The following is a 22,895-nucleotide window of genomic DNA, read 5'->3' on the forward strand; positions in this document are numbered from 1 at the left end:
AGAATATACTTTGCTGTATACCTGAAACATTGTAAATCAACTATACTTCAATTTAAAAAAAGAAAAAAGTTAGTTATTTTAAATATATCAAAAAAACTAAAAAAAAACCATTGTCTAATGAACTAAAAAGAAGTATGAGAATGACATCCTACTAAATAGAGAATACTGATAAACAGAGAAGATAAAAAAGGAACTAAATAGAAATTCTGGAATTGAAACTACAACAACTGAAATAAAAAATTCACTAAAGGGGCTCAACAAGCAGACTTGAGTGGTGGAAGGAAAAAACCATCAGATTTAAAGATTGGTCAGCTGAGATAATCCAGTCTGAGAAATAGAAAGGAAAAATTAAAAAAAACAAAAAACAAAAAAAACAAACAAAAAGAAAAATAAGGAATAAATGTGAACAGACCTGAGAGACCAGCAAGAGTACCAACACATACATAACAGGAGGCCCAGAGGTGAGGAGAGAAAAGGCTAAAGAATATTTGAAAACATAATGGCTAAAAACCTCCCAAATTTGATGAGAAGCATTAATCCACACATCCAAGAAGCTCAACAGCTCCAATCAAGAAAAACTCAAAGAACTCTACCCCTAGACACATCATATTCAAACTGTCAAAAGCCAAAGACAGCAGAAATCTGAGAGCAAAGTGACTCATCACGTGCAGGGGATCCTCAAAAAGCGTAACAGCTGATTTCTTATCAGAAACCACGGAGGCCATAGACAGTGCTGAAAGAAAAATAACCTGTCAACCACGAATTTCTAAATCCTACAAATCCATCCTTCAAAAATGGAGAAATTGGGCTTCCCTGGTGGAGCAGTGGTTGGGAATCTGCCTGCCAATGCAGGGGACACGGGTTTGAGCCCTGGTCTGGGAAGATCCCACATGCCGCGGAGCAACTAGCCCCGTGAGCCACAATTACTGAGCCTGTGCATCTGGAGCCTGTGCTCCGCAACAGGAGAGGCTGCGATAGTGAGAGGCCCGCGCACCGCGATGAAGAGTGGCCCTCACTCACCGCAACTACAGAAAGCCCTCGCACAAAAACGAAGACCCAACACAGCCATAAATAAATAAATAAATAAATGGAGAAATTAAGACATTCCAGATAAACAAAAACAGAGAATTCATTGCTAACAGACTCGTCTCACAAGAAATACTAAAGGGAGTCCTTCAGGCCTAAATTAAAGACATTAGACAATAATTCAAATCCACACGAAGAAATAAAGAACACGGATAAAATGACTACATAATATAAAAGACAGTATAAATGTACTTTTTGTTTGTAGATCTTTTTCTCTCCTACCCAATTTAAAAGACAATTACATAAAGCAGTAATTATAAACCTGTGTTGACGGTCATGCAACGTATAAAATGTAATTTGTACTTTGTATGACGAAGCAGCACAAAAGAAGGAGATGGACCTCTACAGGAGCAAAATTATGCTGTACTGTTTAAATTAAATTGGTATCAAACTGAACTAGACTGTATTAAAGATGGTAATTGTAATCCTCAGGGCAAACCACTAAGAAAATAACTCAGAAATAGGCAGGAAAAGAAAAGACGAGGGAATTTAAATGGCATCATAGAAAATGTAATACAAATGAAGGGAACAATGGAGTAAAGAGGAACAAAAGGCACATAAGACATTTAAAACAAATAGCAAAATAGCAGACATAAATCATACCTTATTAGTTATTACACTAACATAGATGGATTAAACTCTATAATTAAAAGGATTGGCAGAATGGATAAAAAAACATGATCCAATCATATGCTGACTACAACAGACACACTTTGATTCAAAGATACAAATAGGTGGAAAGTAAAAGAATGGAAAAAGATACACCATGTCAATAGTAACCAAAAGAGAGTTGGAGTAGCTATGTTAGTAACAGACAAAATAGACTTTGAAACAAACATGTTACTAGAGGAGGGCATTTTGCTGAAAGCATCAATCCATTAAGAAGATACAACAATTATAAACATATTTTGTTAGATAACAAAATACATGAAGCAAAAACTGACAGAATTAGGGAGTAAGACAATTCAACAAGCTGAAAATTTCAATATCTCATTTTCAATAATGGAAAAAACAACTAGACAGAAAATCAACATGGAAAAAGAAGACTTGAACAACACCATAAAGCAACTAGACCTAGCAGACACTCCCCTCAAAAGAAGCAGGATACACATTCTTTTCAAGTGCACAAGGAATATTCCCCAGGACAGACCATTCATCAGGCCATAAAACGAGTCTCAATAAATCTGAAAGGATTTAAGTCACCCAAAGTATGATCTTCAACCACAATGCAATGAGATTAGAAATTAATAATGGGGGACTTCCCTGGTGGCACAGTGGTTAAGAATCTGCCTGCCAACACAGGGGACACTGGTTCGAGCCCTAGTCCAGGAAGATCCCACATGCCACGGAGCAACTAAGCCTGTGAGCCACAACTACTGAGCCTGCGCTCTAGAGCCTGCGGGCCACAACTACTGAGCCTGTGTGCCACAACTACTGAAGCCCGTGCACCTAGAGCCCGTGCTCCACAACAAGAGAAGCCACCGCATTGAGAAGCCCACACACCATGACAAAGAGTAGCCCTCACTCACCGCAACTAGAGAAAGCCCGCGCATGGCAACGAAGACCCAATGCAGCCATAAATAAATAAGTTAATTAAATAAATTTTAAAAATAAAAGAAATTAATAATGGACATTTGGGAAATTCACAAATACTTTGATCTTAAACAACACACTCCTAAAAACCAATTGGTCAGAGAAGAAAGCACAGGGAAATTAGAAGATACTTCCAGATGAATTAAAACACACATACCAAAACTTATAGGATACAGTGAAAATAATGCTAAGGGAAATTTGTAGCTGTAAATGTAACTTAAAAAGGCAGAACGATTTCAAATCAATTGCCTAACCTTCCATCTTAAGAAACTAGGGGGAAAAAGGAACAAACTAAACCTGAAGCAAGAAGGAAGGAAATAATAAAGATTACAGTGAAAATAAATAAATAAAATAGAAAAAAACAATTGGAAAAATTAAAAGATTAAACCAAAAGTTGGTTCTTTGTAAAGACCTACAAAATTGATGAACTTTTTTAATGAAAAAAGGGGGAGAAGACTCAAATCACTAAATCCTTTGTGCCTCATGTCGCTCCTTACAAGATTTTATCTAAGGTTGGAAAATATAAAGGGGTTAAAACCCCTGTATTTTTATATAGTTTTAAATGAACTGTGTTCATTTAAAAGTGCTTTACCTATCCTATTGCCAAAGATAAATGAGTAGCTACACATGGTTTCACTGCCTATCTCCCATTTAGATTTAAGAAACACTCAAAAGTGTTTTATTTATAATGTACAGTAGAAATTAAAATGATTATTAAAGAAATAATTTTATGTATTAAGTATTTATGTTAATAGTTGATAAAATTCTTAAATTTGCTGGCCTGGTGTAAGTGAAGACAACATAGTTTAAAATAGATGTCTTGATTAGCTCTTTAACAGTCAGCAGAAACAACCTTCCTCTCACCTGCCCTTCTCCTACTCTTTTCTGTCTTCCAATGCCACTTGTTCCACCAAACCTCTTTTGCTCATCCACACAACCGCAATGCCCTCCCAATTTACACAGAAGTGTACCTCCCTCTGCAACAGAGCAGGACCCTATGGTCTTTGCCCACCCCCATGTCCTCAGTCAAAGGAGACCACATAATAATAGTTTAGTCGTTAAGCATAGTCAAGGCCCTTTAGTCCCTCCTTAAGGGCTACAGATAACATTCTGAGCTGTATCCTGGGAGCTGTCTTATAGATACTGAAACACTCACCAGGTGGAAGAAGTTAACTATGTGATGACCAGGCTGTAGCCATGACATAAGCTGCCACAATTGCGAGAACTGGCCTCAAAGAAATGAGAACCGACCCTGGAACTGAAGATTAACTGTACCTAAAACAATCAAGGTGACACTGGTCGGACCACCAATGACCAATGTCAAGATGACTGTCAGAGCTGACTGTGCTGCTTCTGCACGTAGGCGCCTCCCTCGACCTATGAAAGCTCTTGCCCACTGGCTGTGGGGGGCATGTATGCCTCTGGATGGGCATCTGCCCTCCCCCCTCGTTGCTGGCATCCAAAATAAAGCAAACCTAACTTTCCATCAATCTTGCCTCTTTAATGGCTTTTGAGCAGCGAGCAGCTGGACCCTACTTTCAGTTACACTTTGGCTGATCTTGAGCTATTTTCCTTTAGATACATGCCATTTCTCCACATGAGTCAATATTGATAAAAATCCCTTAACTAGACTCTTCAGTGTGCAGGTAAGCATACTAGGGGTGGAAATAAAAGGCCCCTTCTATTTCTTTCCCTCCAAGGGCAGTTAGAATAATCCATCAGGGATTAGGAAATTACCAAACATTTATAAAAATGACAATATGACTAAACGGGATAAATCTAAATATACTGCATCTGGCCAACAGTTCTGGCCAATATGCTACTCTTGGGTTTTTGTTTTGTTTTGCTTTTGAGCTAGAACTAGGAAATAAACTCAATCCTTCTTGGGTGGTAGAAACTGTGAGGGTGAAATTTGGGAGGTATAAAGCAGCCATAATTGTCACAATGCGGAGAAAAGAGAAAATTCATGCACACTTCCGAACAGTTTTAGTATAAAGCTACAGAATACAAAAATTTCATACTTTATCAGTCTAAAATATATCAAACCTTTACCAGGAAGAGAGAAAATGTGTGTTAGAATTAATGTTACTAACCTTGTTTGTTCTTGGGTTCAACATAAGTGGCTTGCCTTTCTCTTTTATGTGCAAATGACGACATGCCAGAGTACAAGGAGTGGCAACTATTTTAAACCTGGACAACATCGTTTCTCTCACCTGGGAAAAACAAAGCAAATAAAGATGATGAGAAACATATTATAGAACTGCATGAATATCAGGGATCAGTTTTCAAAAGCAGATTTAGAAAGCTTCACTTCCCACAAGTGAAAAAATTTTTTCAAAATACATTTATGTTGGCAGAACCTTCAAGTTAGCAGAGGAGTAAGACGTGGAAATCACCTTCCTCCCCACAAATACATCAAAAATACATCTACATGTGGAACAACTCCTACAGAACACCTACTGAACGCTGGCAGAAGACCTCAGACTTCCCCAAAGGCAAGAAACTCCCCACTTACCTGGGTAGGGCAAAAGAAAAAAGGAAACACCGAGACAAAAGAATAGGGACGGGACCTGCACCTCTGGGAGGCAGCTGTGGAGGAGGAAAAGTTTCTACACACTAGGAAGCCCCTTCACTGGTGGAGACGGGCAGTGGGTTGGGGGGAAGCTTGGGAGCCAGGGAGGAGAGTGCAGCAACAGGGGTGCAGAGGGCAAAGTGGAGAGATTCCTGCACAGAGGATTGGTGCCGACCGGCACTCACCAGCCCGAGAGGCTCCTGTGCTCTCCCGCCGGGGCGGACGGGGGCTGGGAGCTGAGGCTCCGGCTTCAGAGATCAGATCCCAGGGAGAGGACTGGGGTTGGCTGCGTGAACACAGCCTGAAGGGGGCTAGTGAGCCACAGCTAGCAGGGAGGGAGTCCGGGAAAAGTCTGGAACTGCCTAAGAGGCAAGAGACCATTGTTTCCGGGTGCCTGAGGAGAGGGGATACAGAGCACTGCCTAAATGAGCTCCAAAAGAGGGCACGAGCCGCAGCTACCAGCGCAGACCCCAGAGACGGGCATGAAACGCTAAGGCTGCTACTGCAGCCACCAAGGAAGTCTGTGTGCAAGCATAGGTCCACACCTCCCCTCCCGGGAACCTGTGCAGCCTACCACAACCAGGGTCCCGTGATCCAGGGACATCTTCCCTGGGAGAACACACAGCATGCCTCAGGCTGTTGCAATGTCACTCTGGCCTCTGCCGTTGCAGGCTCGCCCCACATTCCGTACCCCTCCCTCCAACCAGCCTGAGTGAGCCAGAGCCCCCGAATCAGCGGCTCCTTTAACCCCGTCCAGTCTGGGCGGGGAACAGACGCCCTCAGGCGACCTACACGCAGAGGCGGGTCCAAACCCAAAGCTGAACCCCGGGAGATGTGTGAACAAAGAAGAGAAAGGGAAATTTCTCCCAGCAGCCTCAGGAGCAGCGGACCAAATCTCCACCATCAACTTGATGTGCGTTGCATCTGTGGAATACCTGAATAGACAACAAACCATCCCAAAATTGAGGCAGTGGACTTTGGGATCAACTGTAGACTTGCGTTTGCTTTCTGCATCTAATTTGTTTCTGGTTTTATGTTTATCTTAGTTTAGTATTTAGAGCTTATTATCAGTGGTAGATTTGTTAACTGATTTGATTGCTCTCTTCCTTTTTTCTTAAATATATATATATTTTTTCCTTTTTCTCGTTTTGTGAGTGTGTATGTGTATGCTTTTTTGTGTGATTTTGTCTGTATAGCTTTGCTTTTACCATCTGTCTTAGGGTTCTGTCTGTCCTTTTTTTTTTTTTTTGTATAGTTTTTAGCGCTTGTTACCATTGGTGGATTAGTTTTTCAGTTTGGTTGTTCTTTCTTTCTTTTTTTTTTTGCGGTACGCGGGCCTCTCACTGTTGTGGCCTCTCCCGTTGTGGAGCACAGGCTCCGGACGCGCAGGCTCAGCAGCCATGGCTCACGGGCCCAGCCGCTCTGCGGCATGTGGGATCCTCCCAGACCGGGGCATGAACCTGTGTCCCGTGCATTGGCAGGCGGACTCTCAACCACTGTGCCACCAGGGAAGCCCTCTTTCTTGTTTTTATTACTTTTTAATTTTAAGATTTTTTTAATTTTTTATTTTAATAATGTTATTTTACTTTATTCTTTCTTTTTTTTTTCTCCCTTTTCTTCTGAGCTGAGTGGCTGACAGGCTCTTGGTGCTCCAGCAGGGTGTCAGGCCTGAGACTCTGACGTGGGAGAGCCGAGTTCAGGACACTATACCACCAGAGACTTCCCAGCTCCACATAATATCAAACGGCAAAAGCTATTCCAGAGATCTCCATCTCAACGCTAAGACCCAGCTTCACTCAACAACCAGCAAGCTACAGTGCTGGACATCCTATGCCAAACAGCTAGCAAGACAGGAACACAACCCCACCCACTGGTAGAGAGGCTGCCTAAAATCATAATAAGTCCACAGACACCCCAAAACACACCACCAGACGTGGTCCTGGCCACCAGAAAGACTAGATCCAGTCTCATCCACCAGAACATAGGCACCAGCTCCCTCCACCAGGAAGCCTACATAACCCACTGAACCAACCTTACCCACTGGGGGCAGACACCAAAAACAATGGGAACTACAAACCTGCAGCCTGAGAAAAGGAGACCCCAAACACAGTAAGTTAAGCAAAATGAGAAGAGAGAGAAAGACACAGATGAAGGAGCAAGGGAAAAACCCACTAGACCAAACAAACGAAGAGGAAATAGACAGCCTACCTGAAAAGGTATTCAGAGTAATGTTAGTAAAGATGATCCACAATCTTGGAAATAGAATGGAGAAAATAAAAGACAGGTTTAACAAGGACCTAGAAGAACTAAAGAGCAAACAAACAATGATGAACAACACAATAAATGAAATAAAAAATTCCCTAGAAGGAATCAATAGCAGAATAACTGAGGCAGAAGAACAGATAAGTGACCTGGAAGATAAAATAGTGGAAATAACTACTGCAGAGCAGAATAAAGAAAAAAGAATGAAAAGAACTGAGGACAGTCTCAGAGACCTCTGGGACAACATTAAACACACCAACATTCGAATTATAGGGGTCCCAGAAGAAGAAGAGAAAAAGAAAGGGACTGAGAAAATATTTGAAGAGATTACAGTTGTAAACTTCCCTAATATGGGAAAGGAAATAGTCAATCAAGTCCAGGAAGCACAGAGAGTCCCATACAGTACAAATCCAAGGAGAAACACGCCAAGACACATATTAATCATACTATCAAAAATTAAATACAAAGGAAAAATATTAAAAGCAGCAAAGGAAAAGCAACAAATAACATACAAGGGAATGCCCATAAGGTTAATAGCTGATCTTTCAGCAGAAACTCTGCAAGCCAGAGGGGAGTGGCAGGACATATTTAAAGTGATGAAAGGGAAAAACCTACAACCAAGATTACTGTAGCCAGCAAGGATCTCATTTACATTCGATGGAGAAATTAAAACCTTTACAGACAAGCGAAAGCTAAGAGAATTCAGCACCACCAAACCAGCTTCACAACAAATGCTAAAGGAACTTCTTTAGGCAGGAAACATGAGAGAAGGTTAAAGACCTACAATAACAAACCCAAAACAATTAAGAAAATGGTAACAGTAACATACATATCGATAACTACCTTAAATGTAAGTGGATTAAATGCTCCAACCAAAAGACAGAGACTGGCTGAATGGATACAAAAACAAGACCTGTGTATATACGCTGCCTATAAGAGACCCACATCGGACCTAAGGACACATACAGACTGAAAGAGAGGGGATGGAAAAAGAGGCTAAACAATACATTACTAAATAACCAAGAGATCACTGAAGAAATCAAAGAGGAAATCAAAAAATACCTAGAAACAAATGACAGTCAAAACATGATGACCCAAAACCTATGGGATGCAGCAAAAGCAGTTCTCAGAGGGAAGTTTATAGCAATACAATCCTACCTCAAGACACAAGAAACATCTCAAATAAACAACCTAACATTATATCTAAAGCAATTAGAGAAAGAAGAACAAAAAAACCCCTAAAGTTAGCAAAAGGAAAGAAATCATAAAGATCAGATCAGAAATAAATAAAAAAGAAATGAAGGGAACAATAGCAAAGATCAATAAAACTAAAAGCTGGTTCTTTAAGAAGATAAACAAAATTGTTAAACCATTAGCCAGTAGCACCAAGAAAAAAAGGGAGAAGACTCAAATCAGTAGAATTAGAAATGAAAAAGGAGAAGTAAAAACTGACACTGCATAAATACAAATGATCATGAGAGATTACTACAAGCAAATCTGTGCCAATAAAGTGGACAACCTGGAAGAAGTTGACAAATTCTTAAAAAAGCAAAACCTTCCGGGACTGAACTAGGAAGAAATAGAAAATATAGACAGACCAATCACAAGCACTGAAATTGAAACTGTGATTAAAAATCTTCCAACAAACAAAAGCTCAGGACCAGATGGCTTCACAGGCGAATTCTATTAAACATTTAGAGAAGAGCTAACACCGATTCTTCTCAAACTCTTCCAAAATATAGCAGAGGGAGGAACACTCCCAAACTCATTCTATGAGGCCACCATCACACTGATACCAAAACCAGAAAAAGATGTCACAAAAAAAGAAAACTACAGGCCAATATCCCTGATGAACATAGATGCAAAAATCCTCAACAAAATACTAGCAAACAGAATCCAACAACACGTTAAAGGGATCATACACCGTGATCAAGTGGGGTTTATCCCAGGAATGCAAGGATTCTTCAATATACACAAATCAATCAATGTGATACACCATATTAACAAACTGAAGGATAAAACCCATATGATCTTCTCAATAGATGCAGAAAAAGCTATTGACAAAATTCAACACCCACTTATGATATAAAACCTCCAGAAAGTAGGCATAGAGGGAACTTACCTCAACATAATAAAGGCCATATATGACAAACCTACAGCCAGCATTGTTCTCAATGGTGAAAAACTGAAACCACTTCCACTAAGATAAGGAACAAGACAAGGTTGCCCACTCTCACCACTATTATTCAACATACTTTCGGAATTTTTAGCCAAAGCAATCAGAGAACAAAAAGAAATAAAAGGAACCCAAATCGTAAAAGAAGTAAAACTGTCACTGTTTGCAGATGACCTGATACCATACACAGAGAATCCTAAAGATGCCACCAGAAAACTACTAGAGCTAATCAATGAATTTGGTAAAGTAGCAGGATACAAAATTAATGCACAGAAATCTCTTGCATTCCTATACACTAATGATGAAAAATCTGAAAGAGGAATTAAGGAAACACTCTCATTTACCATTGCAACAAAAAGAATAAAATACCTAGGAATAAACCTACCTAAGGAGACAAAAGACCTATATACAGAAAACTATAAGACACTGATGAAAGAAATTAAAGGTGATACAAACAGATGGAGAGATACACCATGTTCTTGTATTGGAAGAATCAACACTGTGAAATGACTACACTACCCAAAGCAATCTACAGATTCAATGTAATTGCTGTCAAACTGCCAATGGCATTTTTCACAGAACTAGAACAAAAAATTTCACAATTTGTATGGAAACACAAAAGACCCTGAACAGCCAAAGCAATCATAAGAAAAATGGAGCTGGAGGAATCAAACTCCCTGACTTCATACTATACTACAAAGCTACAGTACTGGCACAAAAACAGAAATATAGATCAGTGGAACAGGATAGAAAGCCCCAAGATAAACCCACGCACATATGGTCACCTTATCTTTGATAAATGAGGTAAGAATATACAATGGAGAAAAGACAGCCTCTTCAATAAGTGGTGCTGGGAAAACTGGACAGCTACACGTAAAAGAATGAAATTAGAACACTTCCTAACACCATACACAAAAATAAACTTAAAATGGATTAAAGACCTAAATGTAAGGCCAGACACTATCAAACTCTTAGAGGAAAACATAGGCAGGACACTCTATGGCATAAATCACAGCGTGATCCTTTTTGACCCACCTCCTAGAGAAATGGAAATAAAAACAAAAATAAACAAATAGGACCTAATGAAACTTAGAAGCTTTTGCACAGCAAAGGAAACTATAAACAAGACGAAAAGACAACCCTTAGAATAGGAGAAAATATTTGCAAACGAAGTAACTGACAAAGGATTAATCTCCAAAATATACAAGCAGCTCATGCAGCTCAATATCAAAAAAACAAACACCCCAATCCAAAAATGCGCAGAAGACCTAAATAGACATTTCTCCATAGAAGATATAGAGATTGCCAACAAACACATGAAAGGATGGTCAACATCACTAATCAATAGAGAAATGCAAATCAAAACTACAGTGAGGTATCACCTCACACCAGTCAGAACGGCCATCATCAAAACATCTACAATAAGTGCTGTAGAGGGTGCGGTGAAAAGGGAACCCTCCTACACTGTTGGTGGAAATGTAAATTGATACAGCCACTGTGGAGAACAGTATGGAGGTTCCTTAAAAAACTAAAAATAGAACTACCATATGACCCAGCAATCCAACTACTGGGCACATACCCTGAGAAAACCATAATTCAAAAAGAGTCATGTACCCCAATGTTCATTGCAGCACTATTTACAATAGCCAGGACATGGAAGCAACCTAAGTGTCCACTGACAGATTAATGGATAAAGATGTGGCACATATGTAATGGAATATTATTCAGCCACAAAAAGAAATGAAATTGAGTTATTTGTAGTAAGGTGGATGGACCTAGAATCTGTCATACAGAGTGCAGTAAGTCAGAAAGAGAAAAACAAATACCTATGCTAACACATATATATGGAATTAAAAAAAAAAAAAGGTTCTGAAGAACCTAGGGGCAGGACAGGAATAAAGACTCAGATGTAGAGAATGGACTTGAGGACATGGGGAGGGAGAAGGGTAAGCTGGGACAAAGTGAGAGAGTGGCACTGACATATATACACTATCAAATGTAAAACAGATAGCTAGTGGGAAGCAGCCGCATAGCACAGGGAGATCAGCTGGGTGCTTTGTGACCACCTAGAGGGGTGGGATAGGGAGGGTGGGAGGGAGGTTCAAGAGGGAGGGTATATGGGGATATATGTATACGTATAGCTGATTCACTTTGTTATACAGCAGCAACTAACACAACAATGTAAAGCAATTATACTCCAGTAAAGATGTTTTAAAAATACATTTATGTTTCTACAGGTTGTAAGGGATTATAAAATACATAAGGTGAAGGCAAAGATTCACTTTTCCTGACAACAGTCTAAGTCCTTGATAATAATCATTGCTACTCTTTATGCATTACCTACTACAGTGTGCCAAATATTTACCCTTTTTCTAATCCACACAAGTGTGGCAAGGTATGAAACATCTAGTAAACAGTAAGTGTTTTCATGGAAGTGATTTCAATGTAAACAGGTGTGGGAGAGTTTAGGTTGAAGGTGGAAATGTAAATAATAGAAAAGCCTGGAGCACACACTTTCGGAGGAAGTGAAGCCATCCAGATTCTTAACCTGGATGTCAAATTTTAAGGTATTAGTAATATTCAATATTTAAATTCAGTGTACTAAAATTTTTTTGTTTTTAGAAAACCTGTTATGTAATATTTAAAAATCAGGCAAATTGTCTTGAAAACATGTTTTTGTCCTTTCACATCCACAGCAAACATGAGAATTTTTCAAAATGGAAAACTACATAATACATTAAACCTTAAATATTTACTGATGGGAATATAATAGATTCTTCTGCACATCAATTTTTCTACTAAATATCATTTATTTCTTTAATCATCATAAACCATTATAATTATCATGCAATAGTTTTTAAATGGAATTTCTATTTGTTGAGAAATCCATGGGCTGTATATGGGGGTGCAGCAAAATCATCTACGTTAGGATTTTAAGTTAATTTTTATGCAGCTGAAATTCACATAACAAAATTAACTGTTTTAAAATAAACAATTCAGAGGGATTTAGAAAGTCCATAATGTTGTACAACCACCTCTATCTAGTTCCAAAACATTTTCATCATCCCAGAAGGAAATACCACACCCATTAAGCAGTTTTCCCCACTCCCCCAGTGACTGCAACCACCAGTCTGCTTTCTGTATTTTTGTATTTACCTATTCTGGATATTTCATATAAATGTGGTACCTAAATATGGGCACAAAACAAGAAATCTAAATGATCATAAGCACATCAAGAATCATGAGAGACGGGAATTGGGGAAAGGGATAGGACAGATGTTGTTTAAAGGTACAAAGTTTCATCAAGAGGCCTAAGAGATAAGTCCTAGAGATCTAATGCATAGTGAACACAGACAACAATATTGTATTATAATCATCTAACTTGCAAAGAGACTAGAACTTAATTATTCCAACCACTAAAAAGAAATTATAATTAGGTAATTATACCTATAGGTATATACCTATACCGATATATTGCAGAGGTGCTAATTATCAGTACAATGGCAATATTACAATGTATCAAATTAACCTGTTGTACACCTTAAATTTACACAATGTTTCATGTCAAATGTATTTCAATAGTGATAATAAAAAAGAATCACGAGAGACACCATAAGATAACTGATTGGTTTTCTTCAAAAATGTAAATGCCATGAAAAACACTAAAGAACCAATGCAACTTAAAGAAGACCGAACAGATAGGACAACTAAATGCAAAACCTGATCCCCCAAAATGCCATCAAGGATATTACTGGGATAACTGGCAAAATTGGGAGATATACTGTAACTTACATAAAAGTCTTGTATAATTTTAAATTTTCTGAGTTCGATAACCATATGTAAGAGGTATCCTTTTCTGAAAATACACAGTGAAGTATTAAGGGGCCAAGAAGTATGATGTATACAACCACGTCTTTCAAATTATTTCAAAATAAATTTTGAAAAGACAGAAATTGAAGGTGCAGCCCTGATCATGTTTGTGTGGTTCTTCCAGGAGAGAAAGCATTATTTATCACAATTAAAACTTTGGTACCAAAAGACTGGATTAGTATTGCAGCATATTGGTGAGGTAGGAAAATCTAAAACAGTATGGAATACCTTTTACTTTATTTAAAATCAAAGACTATCTGAGAAAAATACACTTTGCAATTAGTACTTGTGGTGTAGTAAGAAATATTATTTGGTCTTGGTCCCCAGTTCTTGTACAGAGTTCCTAAAAACTGCTGGAATTTCTTGAGTGACAGGAGTATCTTTTGCTATTCATAAGCAGCCCCTTTTGATCAGACCTGAGTTTATGCTAATGAGGTGACTTAGGGTGAGGCCACTACAGAACCTCGGTCACCAGAAAGACCAAGTGATTATCAGAGAGTGGGAACTTTCAGTACCACTCCAGTTCCCCTGGGAAAGGGGGTGGGGACGATGGCGATTAAGATCCATAAAAACTTTTGAACAAGGAGAGTTGATGAACTTTCAGGTTGGTGAACACATCTAGGTGCTGGGGGGTGGCAAGAGCAGAGGGCAAGGATGCACCGTGCCCTGCCCGACCCCACCCCCAATACCTAGTCCTATGTGTCTTTTCCATCTGTTCCTGAGTTGTATCCTTTTATAAGAAACCGGTAAATATAAGTAAAGTGTCTCCCTGAGTTCTGTGAGCTATTATAGCAAATAATCTAACCTGAGTAAGGGGCTGTGGGAAGCCCTGATTTACAGCTGGTTGGTAAGAAGGATAGGTCAAAACCTGGGGCTTGCGCTTGGCATCTGAAGTGGGGGCAGTCTTTCCGGGCTGAGTCCCTAACTTGTGGGATCCGAAGTTACCACCAGGTAGACAGTGTTAGAATTAAGTTGTAGCACACCCCGTCAATGTCTGCCTAGAGCTGGAGAACTCCTGGATGTGGGGAAAAAACACATCTGGTGGCCAGAAGAGTTGAGTCTGTGAGTAGGAAGAAAGTTTTTCCCTTCAGTAGTTAACTTAAGATCAGCATTCTGACATATAAAATCTTCTATTTTCAGCTCCTGGCTAAAATTTTGCTTCTATCAAATACTGAATTTAGTCTGTAAAATAAAGATTACCTGTTAAATCTACCTCATAGGTAACTGTAATGATCAAATGAGAGAATAGATGCAGAAAAGTATTAAAGACTTAAAGAGTAAAGTGTTACAGCACTCAAATGATTACTTTATGACTAAGTGATAGAGAGTAAAATAAAATATAAAAGTAATTTTAATAGTGTCTTTAAAACAAGTAGGCATAAGTTAAAAAACTTAAGGAGAAAAACCAACCTCTGCCAAAAACAGAACCAAGGACTAAGGAGAGAGACAGACAGACAGACAGCAGGCTTAATAGCAGCTGGAGGCAACAGGACAAAATGGGGAAAACCCACACCTCATGTTATACAGACAGGATGGAGGACCTGTAAAAATGAGTGAAGCAAAAACAGGAAACAAAATAAGGTGGGGCTTCCCATTTTGAACAAATATGAAAACTCAAGCTGCTTACTTGAGCTTCCTGGCTATTGAGGTATGCCTGTGGTTTCTCCCTCTGGTGTGTCATTCATCCTGCCTTGCCCTGGGGGTTAGTGAATTTACTCTCTGGGTGGTGTTTATAAACTGGACTGGGACTGAAACTGCTAGGCCACTGACTGCTGGAGAATACTCTCCCTGGCCCCCTAGCTGGGGGGTAGAAAGCAGAAGTTCAACGTAACAGAGACCAAAATTAGAGAGAGGTCATGACTAGGTACAGTGAGCACAAGCTCTGCAGTCAGTCTGAATCTGGACGCAGCTAATTACCAGCTTGGAATCAGTTATGTCACCCAATCACTCCCAAGTGGTCTCTGAATTGGTGTCTGTCTGAGACACGTTTTTCACTAGTCTATAACCAAATGAGAAAAACTAGCACAACACAGTATTGAAATAGGAGGGAAGGGGGCAGGGCACAACCTTTGAAAGAACGACATAGCCCAAGGACGTGACATAAACAGATTAGAACCAAATGGGTCCAAGATGGCAGACAGGTCGACTCCCACTAGACCTTGAGCCCCAGTAAAAGCTCATTGTAACACATCAGCAAGCTAAATGACAAACCCACAGGTGCCATGACAGTTCCAAGGCTACCGTAAGGATCAAAAAGTGGGCGGTGGCCCAATTCCTGGAAATCCCCACCCCTTCCTGAAACAGCTGGAATACTCCTCCCACTCATTAGCCTATGAAATTACCCACCACTATAAAAAACTGACAACCCCATACCCTGGTGCCTTTCTCACCTTCTGAGACGGCCCATGCTCTGTTTGTTGAGTGCATTTCTCCCAAGGCGTCTCGCCTTCTGAGACGGCCCACACTCCCTCTGCGGAGTGTGTTTCTCTCTAAATAAATCCACTTCTTACCTATCACTTTGTCTCTCACTGAATTCTTTCTGCGATGAGACATCAGGAACCTGAGCTTCATTAAGTCCTGAAACCAGGTGTGTGATCTCAGTTGGAAGACTGTGGGTTTTCCCTGGGTTCGAGTCCTGGCCTCGTGGGTTCAAGTCCCAATCTGGGTTTTGGCCAGGTTTGAGTCCCGGCCATGTGGGTTCAAGTTCCAATCTGAGGTGCATGGTTTCAGTATAGTTGTTTTTTTTTTTTTTTATAACTATATGACTTTTGCAATGAAATATTCAAGTAACGCATGCAGTTATTTTTATTTTATTTTATTTTATTTTTTTGCGGTACGCGGGCGTCTCACCGTTGTGGCCTCTCCCGTTGCGGAGCACTCTCAACCACTGCACCACCAGGGAAGCCCCAGTATAGTTTTTCATAATACTAAATTTATTGTCTTCGTTTTCATGTTGTAATTATCTTCCTCCCTTTTTGGTGGTAAAAAAATTTTTTTTTTGTTTTGAAAGGATGGGGATGGTAGATTGTAGTAGGTTTTTTGTTGTTGTTGTTTGTTTGTTTGTTTGCGGTACGCGGGCCTCTCACTGCTGTGGCCTCTCCCGTTGCGGAGCACAGGCTCCGGACGCGCAGGCTCAGCGGCCATGGCTCACGGGGCCAGCCGCTCCGCGGCATGTGGGATCTTCCCAGACTGGGGCACGAACCCGTGTCCCCTGCATCGGCAGGCGGACTCTCAACCACTGCGCCACCAGGGAAGCCCTATGCCTAACTTTTAATTAAGTCTTTATAGCTACCATAAAAGAATCAGATAACAGATTATAAATCATTGCTCACAGTTGACTAGTTAAAGGTCCACTATTAGAAGATAACGCTAAACATTTTTCCTTTATTTCTGCAAACCATGTAACATAACTCAAATAGTTATAGTAGTTACACAATATATATTTACCTATCATTTGTGTAACTACTATAGTGTGTGTATATATATGTGTATACACACACGCGCACACACACAGCTGTGTATGTGGGGGGGTTGTAACGTAATGACTGGTTCTTCTCTAATTTCCAGAATGCTTGGCAACTAAAAATCAAAACTTAGGAGCACAACACTGCACTTAGCTTTACAGCATGAACAGTGCTTAAGGAGCATACAAGCTTAAGAGGAGGCTGGAGCTATTAAGTTAGATTGCCTGAGTTCGAATCCAGGCTTTGCCACGCAAAACCTGTGATCTTGGGTAAGTTACTTAGCCTTTCTAATTTTCATTTGTAACCTGGAGATAATAAAGAGTACCAACTTCAGGGCATTACTTTGAGATAATTCTTGCAGGAAACAGCACTCAGCTCCTGATTAACAATTAATACATGCTTCCATGTTATCAGTTGCAACACTAAAAGAAATAACAGTGCTATCAACTGTTTTGTTTTGAAGTGACTGCCACAAACATTAAGAAGGTAAATCAAACAGATATGCGATAACACGTTTTGTAAGGAAGCACTTCTGTTGAGATCTGTTAGTTTGATTAAGCTTCTTCTCACCAAACGGCAACGGAAATTTTCTAGAATTATCTTCGGAACCAAGAAAGTCAAATACGGGACCTCAGTGTAACACCACACAAGCAGAAATGGATATCACCAGCGTCAAAGAAACACCTGCCAATCCTGGTCCACAGATGTCATTTCACATGAATGGACAGAACCGTTCCAATTTAGAACTTTCTAGCCTGCAACAAACGTCCTTTAAAGCAAGGAACAATCACAACACACAAACAAAATGCCTAAGTCCTGCCATTAATTCACCCCTGCAGAAAAAGAGAACTATTAGATAAAAGGATTTGGAGCGACAAAATCGGTCTTTAAGGGGCGCGGGAGTAAAGGGTATACGAGATGCTCCTGTTAAGGAAGCCGCAGGGCCTTACTCCAGGTTGGGAAGGGGGGGCGCCCTGGGACGAGCGAGTCTCGACCGGGAAGTCGCGTCCCCAAACCGTGCGCCAGGGAAGAGCCGCCCATGGGCAAACAGGGGGTGGCGAGACCCCACCGTTCCCCACGGTCTCAGCCGGGACTCGACGAACCACTTCCCTTCACCCTGCCCTCCCATCCGCCAAGCTGGGACCTTGAGGGCCGCACGCGCGGAGGCCGGCGGCGGGTCCGCGCTCGGCTCCCCGGGCCGGGGTGAGGAGGCCGGCGCCCGGTCCCATCCCGGAACTCCCGCCCGGGCCCCGCCGCGGCAGGCCGCCCGCAGCTGCGAGCCGTGCGGAGCCTTACCCGACGTCTAGCCAGGCGACAGGTGGTGCTGCCGGCGGAAAGGCCGCGGTCCCGCAGCCCACCCGGACGATGCTCAGCTCCGGCCGAGTTCGGCCCTCCCCTTCTCGAGGCTTTCCGGAGCCGGCTCCAGGTCAGGATCGGAATGGCTGGGTCGGATGGATAATAGCCGAGGCAGCCAGTAAATCCGCGTACTGGGAAGAGGGAACAGGGAGTACAGCCGGCGCGGCCCCATGGGGGGAGACTGACGGGCGCGCAGGCCAATACGGAGGCAGGAACCCAGCCTTGAGGGGCGGGGCTCCGCTTTGAGGTTTCGCGACCGGCGCACCCGCGTTCCAGCCTCGCAGTACCTTCCTCTGTTTGGTGGCTAGAGGTTATCATTTAGGGCCAGGTGCATGCCGTTAAGGGCCCGACCCCAAGTAGTGAGAGAGGGGTCGTGTAGGGTGGGGGGAGTCCGGATATAAAGACGAATACCGCCGCCCCACGAAAAGACCTGGGGCTGGCTACCGCAGACTTCGCCTTCCCGCGGCTGGCGGTGTGGTTTGGGGTGATGGCTGCGTTTTCGCGCGAGAAGAGGCTCTGCGCAGGCGCGGGCGAGGCCGGGAATCGGGTGGGATGGGGCGTGTCGACGGGTACCAGTCTCCGACCCCGAGAAGAGAGGAAGGCTGGGACTTTAGGTCGGTTCTGGACAGCCAGTGGAGGCAGGGAGAGGATTACAGAGATTTAAGAGCGGGATACACGCCAGGAGAATGGAGAAGCAGAAGAGGGAGGACCCAGGAAATGCGAAGCCTCCTCAGTTGAGGAACGCTTTATGTTTCTGAGCAATTTTTGTTTGTCTAAGAGTTGCTCTTCTGCCGAATTCTTTGCTACTCCCCACGGTTGCTTACACACTTTGGCCTGCAGGGAATTTACTAATGATCCCTACAATCACAGTCACCATAAATAGATATTCAATGTTCCCTCTCAGAAAAGCACTGGAACCCTAAATTGTCATCTTGAAAGCTGCAGGACCATACCTTAATACATCTATACTCACCCACGGTTATGATATTGGAGGATATTTCTTCATTCTTATTTCAGAAAATGTTATCACCCAAAATTCTTTACTGTAATCGGGTTCGTGTGATTTTAAAGTATAATAATAATAGTTTTTAACTAAAGATGTAAAGGATAAAAAAGAGGTAAGGCAGGGCTTCCCTGGTGGCGCAGTGGTTGAGAGTCCGCCTGCCAATGCAGGAGACACGGGTTCGTGCAGCGGTCCGGGAAGATCCCACATGCCGTGAAGCGGCTGGGCCCGTGAGCCATGGCCGCTGAGCCTACACGCCCGGAGCCTGTGCTCCGCCACAAGAGAGGCCGCGATAGTGAGAGGCCCGCGCGCCGCTATAGTGAGAGGCCCGCGCACCGCGATGAAGAGTGGCCCCCACTTGCCGCAGCTAGAGAAAGCCCTCGCACAGTAAACGAAGACCCAACACAGCCAAAAAATAAATTAATTAATTTTAAAAAAAGTTAAAAAAAAATCAAAATGGGGTAACTGTGGTTCAGGCATTCAAAATGGAGACTAGTGGCCATTGTGGATATGGTTTCAGACACATGCCTGCATTACTGAGAACTTGAATTTTCTTTTTTTTTTTTTGCGGTTCGCGGGCCTCTCACTGTTGTGGCCTCTCCCGTTGCGGAGCACAGGCTCCGGACGCGCAAGTTCAGCGGCCATGGCTCACGGGCCCAGCCGCTTCACGGCATGTGGGATCTTCCCGGACTGGGGCACGAACCCATGTCCCCTGCATCGACAAGCGGACTCCCAACCACTGTACCACCAGGGAAGCCCTTGAATTTTCTGAACTATAATCAGACTCAAGGACACCACCAGCCCTTCTCAAAACGATGTCTGCTAGCAGCTGCCAGCTGCAACATTATGGTCTCAACGTCTCTCCTGTAACTCTGCCACCATTTCAAACCCCAACCAATCCTTGCTTAATAAGCCCCCTAACTTCTTGCCAGCTCCAATCCTAATTATTGACAAACAACTTATCAAGTTTGTGGGTTTTGCCTTTATAAGCCTCCCCCATTTTGTAGTCTGGCAGAACACAATTCAAGTCCTTCTCGAATCTGTGGCTCCGGGCTATAGTCCTCAGCTTGGCGCAAATAAAACTCTCTTCTATTCCTATTATGGATTGTTTATTGATTATTTTCATTGCCGTTACCATTATATCACCTGAAATAGACTAGATTTGAATTTTGTAATAGAGCTCTAGAGCAGGCATGAGATCTCCTCTTGCATGTCTATTCCGTCCCGTGTCCATGTGATTGGACAGAGGTCATGGGTGCAGGGCTAACTCTGTGTGATGGTGGGAGAGATAGGCAGGTTGCTAGGGTGAGAAGCTTCTGAGGATAACCATTGCACCCCTGCACTCAGCCTCTCTCCCCAACTGCTGACCGGTTTCCTCTATACCAGGAAATAAGTTTTCATTCAACAACCTTCAGAAATGATGAGAAAGAAAGACAATGAATTCAAAGAGTTCTTGGGTGCCATACCTGTGTTTCTCATTGTCCCCAAATGTCGGAAATTCACTTTGGAGCCCATCACTGTCTCCAATCTGTTAAAAACAAAATTTAACTGAGTAAATTTGAAGATTTAATTGGCTTTATTCATGAATCAGGCAGCATCTCATCTGGCAAATAGAGACATACTCCCAGAAGCGATTACCTCTTAAACTTGGGTTACCTAGAAAGCTCTGTGGAAGAGCACAAGAGCAAATCTTGACTTAAGTAGAAAAGTTCCTTAAATAATGTATTACCTACAAGTTCACTAACTCTTATCCATAATTCCGGAATCCAGAAGGGTTTTTTTCCCCATGATTTTGTAATTTTGGTGGAGCCAGAATTTATTTGGTGACAAATAAGAATTTGTCACAAGGCTGTCTATAGTCTTCATTTCTCCAACATAATGTAAATATTTACATGTTTCTCTTCAGTAACAAGAATGTTTTGTGGCACTACCCCAGATCCCACTGAGGATATTATAAAACATACAGTATATGCTCCTTATAATGTTTTCCCAAATCCCAAAGTTTCTAAATTCTGAAGCCCAACTGGCTCCAAGAACTTCTTCCATTTTTATGAGCCAATCCTTCTTATGGCAAAATAAATTAGGGAAAAACTACGTATAGTTCTTAATTTCAGTTTTGCTGGGATTAAGCAGAAAATTTTTTACGTAAATACTGTTTATTACAACACTTAAAAAGCTAAATTTATTGTGAGTGAGAAATGATCATGACATTTTACTTGGTGCTGTGAGCACAGAAATGACTGATCGGATGAGTTATGAGAACTTAGCTTTTAAGGAGAAATTTTTGATGACAGAAGTCAGTAAAGGTTAGCTTTAAGGGGGTTGGCTGAAAAGAGACACAAGGGAACATTCTATATCTCAGTCTGGACACTAGCTATACAAGTGTATTCATGTGTAAGAAATCATCAAGTTTGAGTGATGTAATTTACACACGTTACTGCATGAATTTTATATCCACCCCAGTAAATATATAAAATAAACCATTTGTATTGTGCACTGCTGTTTCTTTTGGAGCAAATGTTCTCCATGGAAACTGTTATGGATCTAATACCTTTCTTCTAGGCTTTCCCCTTTGGTGTCCTCCACTGGACCCTCTAAGAAAAAGGTGGGGACCATTCTTGGCTGCTCAGAATGTAGCTCACCAGGCCTTCTGGAGTTGTCAAAATAGCCATGCAGAAAATACAAAAAAGTGCTGAGCCTGGAAATAAGGCACAGGCGTTTCCTGGAAGGATGATTACAAGGCCGGTGATCTGGTAAAACAAGGTGCCAAGGCCCAAATCAACAGGAAACTAGGAGGAAGAAATACGTATTGGGGTAGGTCACTGAACAAACAGAAGCATGTGGGTGTGGAGCAGCCTGTGTGAGTCCTGTGCTGTTGGGAGTTGAGGCCACCCACCATCTCTGGGTTTGCCTTTGGTTGGGCTGGTTCACCTGTGAAGTGAGAGGAGCTATAAAGGGGCAGGCTGATGCTGCACACTTGGCTACATGACTTCCCTGTAAAACTTCATTAGGCAAAGTTTAAAGAGGTGTGTAGCCAGTTGTCTCGAGATGGGTACACATTTGCCCACTTTCTCAAAATCAAAGAAGGATGCTTGGAAAAACTTTTGTATCAATTGCCATGAAAATAGAGCAGCTTGATTTCTTTCTTTTTTTGTTTGTTTGTTTTTTTGCTTGCGGGATCTTAGTTCCCCAAACCAGGGATTGAACCCGGGCCCCGGCAGTGAAAGCACCAAGTCCTAACCACTGGACCGCCAGGTAATTCCCTAGAGCAGCTTGATTTAATCCAAACACTACAATGTGTTTTCTTAAGGGAAAACCATATTATTGATGTTTCAGAGAATTATGGAAGGTCATTCTCTTTGTAATGAGAATATACGTGAGCAGGATCATTGGTTTTAGGTTGGCACATTATCTATCGCTAAAGCAGACTGTGCTAACCACATTTTTTTTTTAAGTTAATTTATTTTTGGCTGCATCGAATCTTCGTTGCTGTGCGCGGGCTTTAGTTGCAGC

The 22,895-nt window shown here is 41.7% G+C and overlaps 1 protein-coding gene across 1 annotated transcript in view; it reads right to left on the bottom strand.

The window, feature by feature from the left end:
* Window positions 1–18,560, bottom strand: part of ME2 (malic enzyme 2) — a 53,550-nt gene extending 34,990 nt beyond the window's left edge. The window contains exons 1-2 of the mRNA XM_029223900.1: window positions 18,320–18,560; window positions 4,773–4,892 (exon numbers count right to left, since the gene is read on the bottom strand). Of these exons, the coding sequence (XP_029079733.1) occupies window positions 4,773–4,880 (108 nt within the window). The 5' untranslated portion in view covers window positions 4,881–4,892; window positions 18,320–18,560. The remainder of the gene's footprint in view (window positions 1–4,772; window positions 4,893–18,319) is intronic.
* Between the last annotated feature and the right edge of the window lie 4,335 nt (window positions 18,561–22,895).

The sequence above is a fragment of the Monodon monoceros genome, unplaced genomic scaffold (assembly GCF_005190385.1).
Source record: "Monodon monoceros isolate NGI ecotype Baffin Bay Population unplaced genomic scaffold, NGI_Narwhal_1 Super_Scaffold_1, whole genome shotgun sequence".
Taxonomy (NCBI): domain Eukaryota; kingdom Metazoa; phylum Chordata; class Mammalia; order Artiodactyla; family Monodontidae; genus Monodon; species Monodon monoceros.